Raw genomic sequence first — 17,147 nt, forward strand, 5'->3', positions numbered from 1 at the left:
GAACAGCGACCGTTCGGTGAGAACCCCAGGTTCCGCAGCGGCAATGCATTCTAAAGTCTCAGAGCTTCAACAGCAAAGGAACGATCTGCCCACTGCTCGTCCCGCGACCTGGGCACGTCCAGCACCATCGGAGAGGACTACCGCAGGATACTGCTGGGGCGGTGGATGGTTAGAAGCTCAGATAAATATGATCGAGCAACCATGCGCTGAATGGGGTCGCACAATGGTACAGTGATACGCACTCTTACCTCACAGCAAGAAGGTCCTGGGTTTAAATACCGACCTGGGGCACAGGTGCTTTCTGTGCGGAGTGCATGTTCTCCCTGTGTGGTAGTTCCCTCTGGGTACTCCAGCTTCCTCCCATGATCCAAAAACATGCAAGTCAGGTTAACTGGTTTCTTTTAAGATTTCTAACAAAAAAAGGTCACAAAAATGATCTTAATTATTCTAATGATCACCACAATGTCACAAATCATTCCGAAAAAATGTATTGTTACTTCTCCAGAGAAACTTGAACGTATTTTTGGGGCATAATCATTAATATGGACAGAAAAAAAAAAAAAAACAGGTTTGATCCTGCAGTTTGGGAGCTTTATTCCTTTTTTTGGTGCTGCAGGCTACATAGAAACTGAATACAGTCATTCATTATATAGTGTGACCATATAAACACTTTTTAGTTAAACTTATGTCAAAGCAAGCACTTGCTAAAATGGCCTCAAATTAAATGAATGTAACAGTGATATTATAAAAACAAAATTTGTTCCAGTCAGAAGTTATTTTGAAAGAGAATTTTAGACAGATGGATATTAAAATAGTGATCTAAACCACATCGTGACTGTGAGAGAGCCCTACAGGTAGAGGTCCAACATCACTATCTGCTGGTGACCTGATAAATGCAGCCTGTATAAGTTCAGACATTGTCAACTGCACTCCAGCTGCAGACCAATTCCGCAGGCAGACGTTGTGAAGCTGCGTGGACTTTGTGTGTTTTCCTGCTTTTGTGTGCGTTTTTCAGGAAATGTCATTTCTTTCTCACTTATGACTTATGGGTAATTTGATAATTATTCCAGTTTGAGCCTTGTTAAGTTGTCCTGTTTAAGTCTGGGTTAGCTCTGCCAATAATTTGTTAGTTCTGCAGCCAAATTTAAGTGCTGCTTGTGATTTTACCAGTGGCGGACCGTGCATTTCACATTAAGGCCTTCAGAACAGATCCGCCTGAACCAATCCGCCTCTCAATAACTATTTTGTCTACAAAAAAAAATCTTATTATGCAGATATGCACATAAAGAGCTGTTGCACAGCAGATAGATACTTGTGCAGCCAGAATAAATGCCTTTGCTGAAGTGCACAATTGTCCTACTACATCTGTGTACATACAATAAGCATCAACAACTTAATAAAACAGCAATATTATTTAGGGAAAGAGGAACATTTTACTCACCAAAATCCCGATTATTTGAAAACAAAATACATCCTCCTTTCCTTCCTCAAAAAGAGTTCAACTGCTCTGTCATATAGATTATCCGTGCGTTTCAGTTCCATAGAGCCAGGGCTGAAAGTCCAGCTGCCCTGTGGTATTTCTGGTGTAAGTTATATTTCTCTTCAGGTCTTCTTCTTCTTCTTCTTTGGAATAATTGAGGTAGGCGACCAACAACTTAGGTGCATACCGCCCTCTACTGTATCTCTTGGTGAATGTAAATCAGAGGGCCTGGATCTGCTGTTGTTAGAAGCTAGAAGGCGCTGAGTCGCCAACTCGAAATCTGATTGGTTGAAGCAACTGTCTGATTGGTTGAAGCAGCTCTCTGTTTGATGCTTCACTTTACTTTACTGCGCCATCGGGAACGGATAGCGAAGGCCTCGGGCAGATTACTTTGACCCTAGCAACAGATGATGCCTGAAATCTGATTGGTTAAATGATTTATTATGAAAAAAACATGTCTGGAAGCAGCGCAACCACGGGAAAACTATGAAAGGAACTGGAACATACCGTTTGGAATCATTTATTAATTATTTATGGACAAAATATAATTTACATCAGTCTGTAATTCAGATCATTTTTAGGCCAGCAGAGAAGGCTTTGCAGGCCCTGACGGCCCACCACTGGATTTTACAGAATATTTCTTTCCTTATTTTTTTTTAACAAATGAACAGACAAGGCCACAACAACAAAAGGGAGATGTAGAGAAGGAAGGAAGTGCAAAGACACCACAAACTTTTTTTTTTTTTGGAGAATATAGCTAGTAGTTACTTGGGGGCATGAAAACTGAGAGATTGAGTATGAAATTACACTGGAGCATCAAGAGAGGTCTACTACAGATCACCATTAAGGCCTCAGTATGCTTCCCCGTCGCCGCGACATCGTTCCTACGACGTCTACGCCGTAGCCCTACGTCGGGCTACACTAGGGCTTGACGCGCATCTCCCAAAAATCCTGACTTCGTGTCGAGGCGACGCGCGGTAACGTGAACGTCAAGGGCTGCGATTGGTCCGCGTTGTTTATAGAATGAAGTAGAACTCACCCCGAATGCTTTTCTGATCCAAACAGTGCTTCGGGAGAAATTTAGATCCAAAATTGAGCGGCGCACATCCCTATACTGTTACAGACGGGGCTATCTGTATAGCCGCTCCTAAAACGGCTTTAATCGTCCAAAAGCTCATTAATTTCACCAATATTTCATCATGGTCCGCTCACGCCTCTCCTCCACGACAGCCCAGTGTCGCCAGATATGTCATATGTGCAGATATATGTTCGGTAAGTGCACGTGTGTCTAGACATCGATGTCTAGGTAAAGCCGGAGCTACGGAAGCCGCATTGTTGTTGTGACTACCGATTGCGAAACAGACACCGCCACGCCTGCCTGGCGGCTTGGCGGTGAAATTGCAGCGTTCCCTTGATGCAGAAGCAAGATATGTTCAGTGGCGGTGTAGGGCTGCCGCTGTATGAACGACGTCGCTGCGACGGGGAAGCATACTGAGGAATTTAGTCTAACCCACCACAAGAAGACAAGGTAACTCAGTCCACAGGTAGAATGTGATGAGTGATTAAAGATCAGCGTGATCATGCCAATGTGACAGTGATAGTGTTTCATGCATATATGACCTCTGACCCCTGAAAGGGCTAAGACAGCCGGCGGCCATCACAGAGCCAAGATCCGAGCAGCTCCCCCCGAGGCAGACGCCCACGCGCTGGTCCAGAGAAGGGGCAGAGGAACGCCCCGGCCGGGAACCCCGGCGGCCCCGGGACCCGGGCCCCAGGGAGACAGGACCGACAGGACCTGGCCCACCCCAGGCACGGGACGCACGGGACGCCCGGGGCGGGCAGAGCCGAGAGCCCAAGGCACAAGAGCCCAAGAGCCAATCAACCCGCACTCAGGCGGAGGGTCATGACCATACCCAGGAGAACCGGCCCGCACCAGCGGCTACCCGCCGCAGGCCAGAGCCCCCCCAGCACTCCAGCCACGCACCCCAAGATCCAGGGCATCACAGGCACCCCCCCCCCCACTCCCCCTGTCCTCTCCTGCCTCACTCCCCCCGGCCCCATCCCTCTCACACACACTCACTCACACTAACACACACTCACGCTCACACTCATACACAGCCAGTCAACCCTAAACGAGAATTTGGAAATGTTCAAAATTTTGGGCACGACAAAATATCACGACCGAGCCGTGAACTATGCGCCAAGTGTCCGCGAATGCCTCATGAACGTGTCGGGACAATGCGGGAGGATGGCACACACTGCCACGCACTGCAACGAATAGTTCACAAACAGCCCAAGCCGAATTGCGCAACCACGTCATGACAATGTGGGAAGCACTTAAACTATGCGCAAACTATGTGTGAATGCGTCGTGTCAGTCCGTGACACTGACGGGCGCGCATTTGTGTGCATTCCTGAACTATTCGTGAACTGGTCATGAACAATGCGGGAGCCTGCCAGTTCGGTGACTCCAGATTGGCACGCCTTGCCACGACAACATTGTGGCAAAAAGTTGTGCAAGTGTAAACCTAGCTTAAGGCCTCATTCACACATACGCGGTCACTGCGCGGTCACTGCGCGGGCACTGCGCGGGCACGGGGCGGACGCGTAAACCGTGCGGGCGCTAGAGCGGCGTGTTGAGGTGTCCCTTTCTCACCAGTGCGGTCTGCGTGAGCGGGTTTTTTTCGCGGCAATGGGCTACTAGTGTAATATGTTTGAAGTAATTCCAGAGGTGTTTCGGGAGTGAAAGGATGTTTATTCCCAAGAGCAGGCATCCGAAAACGTGCATCGGCAGTCAAAAACACACAACACAATGCGGCTTCCGTAGCTCCGGCATAGACCTATAGATACAGATCTCTAGATACATGTATCTAGACACGTGCGCTCCTCTCAACTGCGCCGAATAGTAAATTCAAACGGAACATATATCTGCAAGTGACAACTAGGCCCTGTCTTCATTGTTTTCTATGGGACCCCGCTCCAGGCCGTGCGGAAAAATAGACGGACCAGAACACTGGCAAAAGCCTCTTGTGTAGACCAGTTTAGCTCAATACATGCATAGAAAGCCTAGTTGACACGAGATGTGTGTTTATGCCATTGGTTTCAATGGGACAACGCGCACAGCCCGCTCAAGTCCGCGCAAGTCCGCGCAGAAAAATAGACTTGATTTCTATTTAGAAATCGCCGCACGGATTTGAACGGGCGACGCGCGTGCAGTGTGAAAGGACTGATCTGTTTGCATGCAGTTCTGACTTTTCCGTGCAGACACCGTGCAAACCCGGACAGATCCGCGCCCGCACAGCCGCATATGTGTGAATGAGGCGTAACCCAAACACGTTTACATTCCTACATCATCCATCCGTCATGTGCTGTGGTAGACCACCCGGAAGGCAAGGGAACAGGAACTACAACAAACTGACGAACGGAACTGATGACGGAGCCTAACACGGTGTGGCATGGGCAGTCTTTATGGTCACTCGTGTTTTATGAGCCTTTATAAGAAGGCGGCGTTTAGTCGTGAGGAAGTGATGCGCTCCGACGTGATGCTGCCCTCGAGAATGCGAAGTGCAGGGGACGTACTCCGTGTCCGTTGCGCCCATGGACGAACACCTTAATATTTTCACTCCCTGTTTAAACCAATGCATCATTTTGACACTGAGGAAGTTTATTCAAGTTAATTGACTTTTTTTTGTGTATCACAGAAAACATTTCTCTGCCTTTTCTTCCCAAAGGACTTTCTCTCTTTGTGTTGTTCAGTTACCAATCCACGAAGTTAAAACAATCCATCCATCCATCCATCCATCTTCAGCCGCTTATCCGGGCCCGGGTCGCGGGGGCAGCAGTCTCAGCAGAGATGCCCAGACTTCCCTGTCCCCAGACACTTCCTCCAGCTCTTCCGGGAGGATCCCAAGGCGTTCCCAGGCCAGCCGAGAGACATAGTCTCTCCAGCGTGTCCTGGGTCTTCCCCGGGGTCTCCTCCCGGTGGGACATGCCCGGAAAACCTCCCCAGGGAGGCGTCCAGGAGGCATCCTGAACAGATGCCCGAGCCACCTCAGCTGGCCCCTCTCGATGTGGAGGAGAAGCGGCTCTACTCTGAGCTCCTCTCTGGTGACTGAGCTCCTCACCCTATCTCTAAGGGAGCGCCCAGCCACCCTACGGAGGAAGCTCATTTCGGCCGCTTGTATCGGGGATCTTGTCCTTTCGGTCATGACCCAAAGTTCATGACCATAGGTGAGGGTGGGAACGTAGATTGACCGGTAAATCGAGAGCTTCGCCTTTCGACTCAGCTCCCTCTTCACCACAACGGACCGATACAACGACTGCATCACTGCAGACGCTGCACCGATCCGCCTGTCAATCTCACGCTCCATCCGTCCCCCACTCGTGAACAAGACCCCAAGATACTTAAACTCCTCCACCTGGGCTAGGGTCTCTCTACCTACCTGGAGAGGGCAAGCCACCTTGTTCCGGTCGAGGACCATGGCCTCGGATTTGGAGGTGCTGATCCTCATTCCTGTCGCTTCACACTCGGCTGCGAACTGCCCCAGTGCATGCTGTAGGTCCTGGTTCGATGAAGCCAACAGGACAACATCATCTGCAAAAAGCAGAGATGAAATCCTGTGGTCCCCGAACCGGACCCCCTCCGACCCCTGGCTGCACCTAGAAATTCTGTCCATAAAAATGATGAACAGAACCGGTGACAAAGGGCAGCCCTGCCGGAGTCCAACATGCACCGGGAACAGGTCCGACTTACTACCGGCAATGCGGACCAGACTCCTACTCCGGTCATACAAAGAACGGACGGCCCTTAACAGGGGGCCCCGGACTCCGTATTCCCGGAGCACCCCCCACAAGACACCACGAGGGACGCGGTCGAATGCCTTCTCCAAGTCCACAAAACACATGTGGACTGGTTGGGCAAACTCCCACGAACCCTCGAGCACCCTGTGGAGGGTATAGAGCTGGTCCACTGTTCCACGACCAGGACGAAAACCGCATTGTTCCTCCTGAATCCGAGGTTCGACTATCGGTCGGATCCTCCTCTCCAGTACCCTGGAATAGACTTTCCCGGGGAGGCTGAGGAGTGTGATCCCCCTATAGTTGGAGCACACCCTCCGGTCCCCCTTTTTAAACAGGGGGACCACCACCCCGGTCTGCCAATCCAGAGGCACCGTCCCCGACTGCCACGCGATGTTGCAGAGACGTGTCAACCAAGACAGTCCCTGCACATCCAGAGACTTGAGGTACTCAGGGCGAATCTCATCCACCCCCGGTGCCTTGCCACCGAGGAGCTTACCAACCACCTCAGTGACTTCAGCTTGGGTGATGGACGAGTCCACCTCTGAGACCTCAGCCTCTGCTTCCTCCACGGAAGACGTGGCGACGGGATTGAGGAGGTCCTCGAAGTATTCCTTCCACCGTCCAACAATATCCCCAGTTGAGGTCAGCAACTCCCCACCTCCACTGTAAACAGTGTTGGCGGAGACCTGCTTTCCCCTCCTGAGGCGCTGGACGGTTTGCCAGAATTTCTTCGAGCCCGACCGATAGTCCTCCTCCATGGCCTCCCCGAACTCCTCCCAGACCCGAGTTTTTGCCTCCACAACCGCTCGGGCTGCAGTTCGCTTGGCCTGCCGGTACCCGTCAGCTGCTTCGGGAGTCCCATGAGCCAGCAAGGCTCGATAGGACTCCTTCTTCAGCTTGACGGCAGCCCTCACCTCTGGTGTCCACCACCGGATTCGGGGGTTGCCACCACGACAGGCACCGGAGACCTTACGACCACAGCTCCGGGCAGCTGCTTCGACAATGGAGGTGGAGAACATGGTCCACTCGGACTCAATGTCTCCAACCTCCCTCGGGACATGAGAGAAGCTCTCCCGGAGGTGGGAGTTGAAAACCATGCTGACAGAGGGTTCCACCAGACGTTCCCAACAGACCCTCACAATACGTTTGGGTCTGCCAAGTCTGTCCGGTTTCCTCCTCCGCCAGCGAATCCAACTCACCACCAGGTGGTGATCGGTCGACAGCTCTGCTCCTCTCTTCGCCCGAGTGTCCAAAACACGCGGCCGAAGGTCAGATGACACGACAACAAAGTCGATCATCGACCTCCGCCCTAGGGTGTCCTGGTGCCAAGTGCACTTATGGACACCCCTGTGCTCGAACATGGTGTTCGTTATGGACAAACTGTGACTAGCACAGAAGTCCAATAACAGAACACCACTCGGGTTCAGATCAGAGAGGCCATGCGATCCAATCACCCCCTTCCAGGTCTCACTGTTGCTGCCCACGTGGGCGTTGAAGTCCCCCAGTAGAACAATGGAGTCCCCAGTCGGAGCACTGTCCAGCACCCCTCCCAGGGACTCCAAGAAGGCCGGGTACTCTGCACTGCCGTTCGGCCCATAAGCCGAAACAACAGTGAGGCACCTATCCCCGACCTGAAGGCGCAGGGATGCGACCCTCTCGTTCACTGGGATGAACTCCAGCACATGGCGGCTGAGCTGCGGGGCTATAAGCAAACCCACACCAGCCCGCCGCCTCTCACCGCGGGCAACGCCAGAGAAGTGGAGAGTCCAGCCCTTCTCGAGAGGTTGGGTTCCAGAGCCCAGGCTATGTGTGGAGGTGAGCCCGACTATATCTAGCCGGTATCTCTCAACCTCCCTTACAAGCTCGGGCTCCTTCCCCCCCAACGAGGTGACATTCCATGTCCCTAGAGCTAGTCTCTGTGTCTGAGGATCGGGTCGCCGGGCACCCTGCCGTCGGCTGCCACCCAATCCACATTGCACCCAGCCCCTACGATTCCCTCGGCGGGTGGTGAGCCCACCGGAGGGTCGGCCCACGTCGCCCCTTCGGGCTGAGCCCGGCCGGGCCCCGTGGGCAAAGGCCCGGCCACCAGGCGCTCGCTTGCGAGCCCCAACCCCAGGCCTGGCTCCAGGGTGGGGCCCCGGCTGCGCCATACCGGGCGACGTCACGGGCTTCGATTGTAATATATTCATAAGGGCTATTGACCTGCCCTTGGTCTGGCCCATCACCCAGGACCTGTTTGTCATGGGAGACCCTACCAGGGGCATAAAGCCCCGGACAACATAGCTCCTGGGATCACGTGGGCACTCAAACTCCCCCACCACTTTAAGGTGGCAGGTCAGGGGGGAGGTTAAAACAATCCAGTATTTTAAAAGTTACATCAAGTATTTATTCAAGTAAATATTTAAGCATCCTGTAGTAATGAAGTATTTGTACTATTTACAAAGTACAAATACTTCATTACTACAGGATGCTTAAATATTTACTTGAATAAATACTTGATGTAACTTTTAAAATACTGGATTGTTTTAACCTCCCCCCTGACCTGCCACCTCAAACTCCCCCACCACTTTAAGGTGGCAGGTCAGGGGGGAGGTTAAAACAATCCAGTATTTTAAAAGTTACATCAAGTATTTATTCAAGTAAATATTTAAGCATCCTGTAGTAATGAAGTATTTGTACTTTGTAAATAGCACCACTGCCTTGTGGTCGTCATGGGAGTGACAAAGGCTAAGGGAGACCCCCCCCTACAGAAAAAATCTGGAGTGGAGCCTTGAAGGCGGTTGGTCCTTGTATTGCGGCACCCTCCGGCAACTCCTGTAGCCAAGTTGGTACCAACCGTATGGGTCTGTCCCTTCCGTTGGACACTACCAGCGAGGCTGAGAAGGGGGATCTGTCGACTGGGCGTCTGAGTTCCTCCATAACTTCGCCTTGGCTTGTCCATGATCTCTTGAGATTGACGGAGTCAACAACAAAGTACTTGTTAATTTTGACCTCCATCCTTTACAAACCATAGAAATCGTGCATACAAATGAACAAATTAAGCATATATATGATACAATTTAGATATTTTTCATTGAATACTAAAACATCATCAGTATTTTTAAAGTTTTTGAAGTTGTGTGAAACATTAGTGGTCAAACCTTATTTAATAACCACTCTGATTTCAGTTTATGGAACTGGAGAGTAATTGAGTGAGGAGTAACTTCATTTTTTGTGGCAGCTCTGAGAAACTGGCTCCAATATGAGTGAATTAACAGAAAACAGAACATTTAGAAGACATAGACAAAGGATTGAGTGTTTCACCATCAGTGAGTTCCAAATCTTGTTTGAACCGTCATCTCGTGGTCAAAATATCCATTTCCCAAGACACTGCTGTGAAACGTGATGACTCCACTCAGCACAGCATGGCTTCAACTTTTCCAACAGAGGTCAGTGCAGTGATGCTGTTCTGTTATGCAAGCTCTGTGCAGGAGATGACTTTCATTTCTACCACAAGCATTTGCATGGTGATAAACTCAGGATGAGTCAAATGAGGAAAACTGTCACATTTACAAAGAATACAAATGTAAAAAATAAAGAATGATTGTCAATTAGCACTGATGCAAAAAAGAATTTCAAGACAAATCAATTAAAACAGCAGAGAGCAACAAAGCATCTCTTGAATGTATAATTTTTTAAAGAGTGTTCATAAAATATAAAAATAACTTGAGGTTGTGTTATTGTGCTCATGTCTCTTCCTGTTTCAATGTCGGTCACAGTCAATACACCTAATTTAAAAAAGACAGAAATGAAGACAGAAAATTTTGTTAAAATGCAGCAATGATTTGAAGAATTCCACACTTCATAACTAAAACTTCACCTCTCAGCACCAAAAACTATGATTTTGAAAAAATGATTTTGAGAACTGATTGTCACTACTTTTTTAATTTTAATAATATAAAATCAAGCTTTGTTGTTCCATTCTGGCATTCTTCATCTCTATGTCTCATGGTAATCAGGTTTGAAGTGAGGGTCCCTGTGAATGAACAATTACAGTACAATAATAATAATGATAAATACATGACAAAATGACTCTAAAATCTTTTTTTTATTTGTATTCTCCTTTATTTCAGTCAATTAATAAAATCATCGAGAGGTTTTCTCATTAGTTAAGCCTTGCTGAGAGATCCACAGCAGTGACCTGTCAGCAGATGGAATCAATTCCGCAAACTCCTGATTGCAGTCTTGCTATCCTTACCTTTAATTTAGTTTATTTTATCAATAAACATAAAATAATTGAGCTCTGTTGTAGGACGTTCAGCAGTTGCAAAGCTCATGTTGGAGGATTTGTTAATGTACTGGATGAGATCAAAATCAAATAAACAAATTCAGTAATAATTGTCTGGAGTATACAAAGTTTATGCATAAAGTGAAATTGATAGAAGCTAAAGCTTTGGACGCTTTCCGATTCTGATCTCGTATAGCTTTTTTTTTTTACCAGCTGCCAGTAAACATTCAGCAGTCAGACAGTGGGACAGGTTTTTGTATGAGGATGACACAGTGTGCAGCTGGGGTGGCCACAGTGAATCACACAGTTACAAAAACCTGTCAAGGGAAGTCAGCTTGATCCTGTATGAACTGCACATACGGGAGGCCGAGTTTCCATCGATTGCCAGATTGCACTTATGAAACCATCCCAATATAAAACAGCTTTTTTCAGATTTCCCTACAGACTTTAAAGCGTCCTGAAAAATATGATACATTTTACACTTACAATTGAGCAATAATGTTTACTAAGACGAATAAAGTGGATTCAAAATAATCATTAATCCCTGAATGATTTGAACTGAAGTTATTTTACATTTAGAAAGAAAAAAAATGAAAGCTGTCAAACTAATGTAACATGCTTAGTATGGATCATTATGGGGACTCATGTACTCTCATAATGCACACTCACATCTGTGTTGGGATACTGTCAATAAATATGGCGACTATATGAAACAACCAAATCTGGTGTTGAGTATATTTTTTGCATTGTCTTTTGTATCGGTCAAAGTCCATGTGTGTGTGTAAACACACGACTGTGTGTGCATATACATGAGGCAATTTATAAAAATCCTAAGACTGTAGCCGTGTCTGCTCCATGCTGGGCACCTCTCCGCAAAACCTGCAGAGCTCTGCGTTATGTTTGTTGTTTTTGGGAGCAGGGTGTCATCCAGAGAGAAGAGGACCAGACAGCAGGACTCGAAGCTGTGATGGAGACTGTATTTCTGGCCAACTGTTCACACATGCACAGACTTCAACAGTAGAAACAAAACAATCATTGTTATGTCTATCTTTCTTTAACATTCACAATAATGAAGTCATCCTGACTGCCAAAGAACTGGCTGAAATGAATAAAAGAATTACATTATTCTGAGTATATAAAGAGGAAACAATTTTTTACGAAAAGCAGTTTTTGAAAATGGATTAAGTTGATTAAGGTAAGATAAAAGCACCACATTCAATGACAACAAAAATCTAGCTAAACATTATCAGCTTCTGAAATGCAGATGAAGAAGACCAACAGTTTCTGCTGATTTGTTGTGTTGTTTTGATGAACCTTGGTACTTCTGCAAACACAACTGTCTGAATCCAACATAATCTCGATTATTTTTACTTTAAATCCCCTCAGGCTAGACAAGGAAACTATTTTTAAATCAATACAAGGGTATGCAGTACAACATGACTGCTGTTCTGAAAGGGAGAAGCAAGTTAAAAAGGTTATCAAATAATTCTAAAAAGAGCTCAGAGCTACAGCATCCTGCCTCTTTCTGGGAGCTTCTTCATAACATTTGATTCTTAAAAATGAAAAGCAACTTTTACAACCTGTTTCACCTCTGTCGAAAGTGTTTTGTGCCAGAAGGGAAATTGAAAGTCCATGCTTCAAATTCAACACAAAAAGCGTTGAACTGGACTGAAGAGATCAACTTTTTTCATGTTTGTAAAGACCAGTGAGACAGACCACCAAAGACACTGTACAAATTCAATGCAGAATTTTTCAAAGCCAAGACTTCAACTGGGGAAATATTGACTACGAGACCAGACGTCAAACTATCACGTGTTCCCAAAAACTGAAATGAACAAGGATATTTTTGAATTCATATTAAAGCTCGCACAATTTCTTTCCTCAGCAAAATGAATTAACAGGTTTATGTGGAAGTTCAGAAAGACCAACCAAACCAGCTTATTACTGGTTTCACCTGGAAATGTGTCTGAATGCAAAAGAAGAAGAATATACACTAATGTAGTTTTTTCTATTGGTGATTGTTACAATAGTATGACTGAACTATTAATGTGATCTTGTACTATCTATTTTTTACAAAAAAAAGAAGCTAGAAGTGTTTGAGTTCAGAATTTTTATTTTGGTGAAGAAAAAGTATTGCACTATCACATGTTATAACATTAAATTTTGTATTGGTGTGAGCCAGTGTGCCTATACTGGGAGCCATAGCGGCACAAGGAAATATAAAAACCTGCCAGAGGATGATCTGAAGCACTTCATATGAAAATTAAAACCTTGGATAATTTCCTCATTTATGAAAGTTATGATAGTTTTGGACAGAGGAGATGAAAAAATTATAGTGTTATGCAAATTTTTAATGGAAAGATGTGAAGTTTTTTTTTTGTTAAGTGTTGAATCAGTTTGCACAACAGTCACAGTGATACCAACAAAAAATGAAATGTGCAAAAAAAAAAAAGAAAAAGTACGTCAATTTTTTGCTGATTGTATGTATCGAATAAATTTTTTTTGTTTTTTTTGTGTGGGGGTAAGAATGCTCAAATGTTGATATTGTTTCAATGACTGTCACAGGCTGCCAGACAACAGATAGACAGAAACTCCAGCAATTAAGGAACACGGAACACAGGGAAATGCAGTCACTCAAAGAAACAGACACAAGGACAAAACATCCCTGAGAAACACAGTCCACCCAGAGAAGAACACAGACCAACTGAAGCCCAACTTATAGAGCAGCAATCAGGTGCAGACAATCACACAATCAGGCACAAATGAAAGACATCAGGGCAGAACAGCAATCAAACACTATGAGGGGAAGCCGAGGAGCCTGAAACCAGAAACATAATCTAACAAAAAATACACCTGACAAACATTGACCCTGACAGACTCTAAACATGGCATAGTTATCCTAACTTATTGATTTTTTTTTTAACATGTTGAATGTATTTCAATCAATAGAAGAACAGTAAATAAAGAAACAACTGCATTGCATACATTGCAAAAAGGTAAAACACTGAAAGTAGTATTGCATATAAGTTTATTGATATTTAGATCCAAGCACAAAGAAATTCAAATGTTAAGATGCACCAGAAAATGCTGACCATGCACCTTGTCAGACTGTTTCTGTCAGAGTGTATGGTGTTGTGTACAGCACAGTGGAGGCTGGTATCACAGTGTTTGGTGGAATTACAAAAACCTTCATGAAACTGATCTGAAGCATAGAGTTGCCTTTTATTTTCATTTTTAGCCACAGAAGACACAATAAGGTGGCTGTGGGTCAGTGGGGAGAGCGGTTGTCGAACAATCGGGATGTTGCGAGTTCAATCCCTGTCTCCCCCTGTCTGCATGTTGAAGTGTCCTTGGGCAAGACACTGAACCCTGAATTGCCCCCAGTGCTGTATGTCACTTTGGATAAAAGTGTCTGCTAAAGTAAAATAAGCAGGAAAACTTGTCTTTTTTCAATTCATTGTCTGTTCAAAGACATATTTTAATTAGTATAAAAAAAAATATCTGTCTACACTTATATCAGAATTATTCAATATTTTAATTTTGAAAGTTAAGCGAAAATTTATTTACTTATCAGAAGATTTCAATATTCACTCAGATAATATAAGGTATCTTTTCAACATATGAATGATAATATCAGCACACACACACACATATATATTATATATATATATATATATATATATATATATATATATATATATATATATATATATATATATATATATATATGTTAGACTTGTGGTTTTCAGTGTCCTCTCTGCTTAATATTTAACACAGGAAATCATCCAAACCACAGCAGGTGCTTCCGCACCGAGCCAACAAACTGACACTTCAGACTGGAAGACCAAACTGTAACAGATCTCCCAGTTCAATAAGCCTCACCAGACTGAGCGACTGTGGCTGAGTGGGGGAAGGGTGTTGTCTTCCAGTTCCAAAGCTGATGTGTCAAAGTGTCCCTTTGCAAAATACTGAAGCCCAAATTGCTTCCATTGGAGGTTCAGCAACTGTTTCTGTTTTTGAATGACTGAACGTAGCAGACAGTGCTCAGGGATTTTTATTCTTCTTAAGCAGTGAAAAAAACAATATGGAATTGAAGTAAAATTTAACATTTACCTAAGGTAGACTAAATCATTGCTGTTTATTCAAGTAGCAAGAAAAAATAAGAAACATTGAGGTCTCACTGATGGTGAAATTTGATTTTCTCAATATATTAATGTTATGAGTGCCATCCTGAACAGTTTGCAGTTATCAATTTATCTAATTATCCAATTTGTCCAATTCATGGAGCAGAGTTTGCCCTAGACAGGTGCTTAGTCTTGTCCTTGGTCAATCTCGTGGTCAAAGCCTAAATTTTTTCAGATTAAAAGTCTACTTTGATCATATAACCAGCCAAACTCACAGGTGCCTTGAATACAACCAGCAACCAAATGATGAAACCTTCACGGGGCTTCAGCTTTCATGGGGGCATTGTAATCTGACTGATAATTCTGCTTTCAAAACCAAAGCTGTGTAGGATTTGGTAGAATTGCTTTGAACTGAAGAAACAGATACAAAGAGATCGTTTGCTACAGTAACATGATGTTTTTTAATTCATAATTTTAAATAATTCCAAATTAAAATATTCTTCTTTTCATTTACATAGGAATATTAATTACGAATTAGCGTTTACATGAAAAACAGGTTTCTTGCCTTTATTTAATGTATTTATAATAATAATAATAATAATAATAATACCTTTAATTTGTAATGCACTTTACATACAAATATCTTAAAGTGCAACAATAAGAAAAAAAAAAATAGATGTTAAGAACTATCAATAGATCAAAAACAACACAGCAAAGATTAGAATGGAAACAGGAAAGTCTTTAGCCCTTTCTTAAAAGAGTCCAAGGTTTGTGGGGCTCTGAGATGTACGGGAAGATTGTTCCACAGTTTCGGAGCAGCTGTCTGGAAAGCTCGGTCCCCCATTGTCCGGAGTTTAGTTCGTGGGACTGAGAGGGTGTTCATTTCTGTGGACCTGAGGTGTCTGGAAGTGGAGTATGGAGTCAAGAGTTCTGTGAGATAGTCCGGGGCGTGGCCATGAATACATTGGTATGCAAGCAAACAGACTTTGTAGTGGATGCGCTGGTGGACCGGAAGCCAGTGGAGGTTGCGGAGAACAGGAGTAATGTGTTCATGTTTTGGTGTCCTCGTCAGGATCCTGGCAGCAGTGTTCTGAATGTGCTGGAGCTTTTGAAGGCTCTTTGCCAGGATCCCGACGAGGAGAGCATTGCAGTAATCCAGCCTAGAGGAGACAAAGGCATGGACCAGTTTTTCAGCATCTGAGGGGGAAAGACTGGGGCGGAGTTTTGAAATATTTTTTAAATGAAAAAGTGATATTTTACAGAGATTTTGGATGTGCTGTTCAAATGACAAGTGTGGGTCAAAAATGACTCCAAGATTTCTGACAAAAGAAGAAAGAGGAATGGTGTAACCAGAAAGTGAAATATTGTCAATTTGAGAGGATTTGATCTGGTGGGGGGTTCCATTGAGAATGGCCTCAGTCTTAGATGCATTTAATTGAAGGAAATTTTCTGCCAACCATGCCTTTGTCTCCTCCAGGCAGGCTGCCAGAGCTGGTAGCAGAACTGGTGTAGGTGAGGGGCCGGTGCGCAAGTAGAGCTGAGTATCATCGGCATAGCAATGGAAGGAAACCCCATGCTTGCCGATGATGTGGCCTAGGGGGAGCATATAGATGTTAAAAAGTGAAGGACCAAGGACAGAGCCCTGAGGAACCCCACAGGTGACAGAATGGGGCTTTGATCTGGCATCCCCCAGGGCCACATACTCACGGCCTGGTCACAATCTTCCTGTGAAATGTGTTGTGTGTGTTGTTATTGTCTTCTAATGTGGTGTAGGCTAGTGTTTCAATGCATTTGAGAGTGTGTTTGGACAGCCAATGGCTTACTGAAACAACAACATGCATTTATTTCTGCATGTTTCATTGATCATCTTCGCCAAGTCGATTTGATGTAAGGTTTTTTGTAGGAAAAAGGGCGTTATATCTGGTCAAAACAAGATTGTTTGAATTTTAGGAGCTTCATTTTCAAAGGAAATCAGAAATATATTGAAATACTGTGATGTTTTTTGATAATGGATGTGATTACTTTTATTTTGCAGGTTGTTTCGTGCAAATTCAAGCTGTGGGGGCCGAGCTGTGTTCCGCGAAGCTGGAAGCTCAACTCGTTATATATTTCTCTATTTCAGCTGATTTTTGACTTAATGGAGACTTATTTTTTTAAATAAGCACAATATAAGCCAAGGTCATGTCTAAAATATATCTATTATGGTATTGGATCAGTTTCTCACCAAAAATAGCATCAGCAATATACTATCTATGAAGTTACAAAGGCTGAACTAATATAGTATCTCGATGTCCAGAATTTCCGGTAGTGTCCGTACCCCGATACCCCGATTTGAATAACTCGCATAATGCTACGGGAAAATTCTCATTTGGTAAATTTGGTAATGGTAATTGCCAGATAATTTAAACAACAATTTCAGTGACTTTATGTTATTTTACTGCACTACCAGTTAGAGGTCGACCGATTCATCGGATTGG

At 44.8% G+C, this 17,147-nt stretch overlaps 1 gene segment (V, D, J or C); it reads left to right on the top strand.

Annotated features, from left to right (window-relative positions):
- Positions 1-17,147, top strand: part of LOC115387520 (immunoglobulin mu heavy chain-like) — a 31,612-nt gene that overhangs the window by 958 nt on the left and 13,507 nt on the right. Inside the window, 1 exon segment of the C gene segment in view lies at positions 13,670-13,675. Coding sequence covers positions 13,670-13,675 — 6 coding nt within the window.

Source organism: Salarias fasciatus, chromosome 4, assembly GCF_902148845.1.
Source record: "Salarias fasciatus chromosome 4, fSalaFa1.1, whole genome shotgun sequence".
In the NCBI taxonomy this organism is placed as follows: Eukaryota; Metazoa; Chordata; class Actinopteri; order Blenniiformes; family Blenniidae; genus Salarias; species Salarias fasciatus.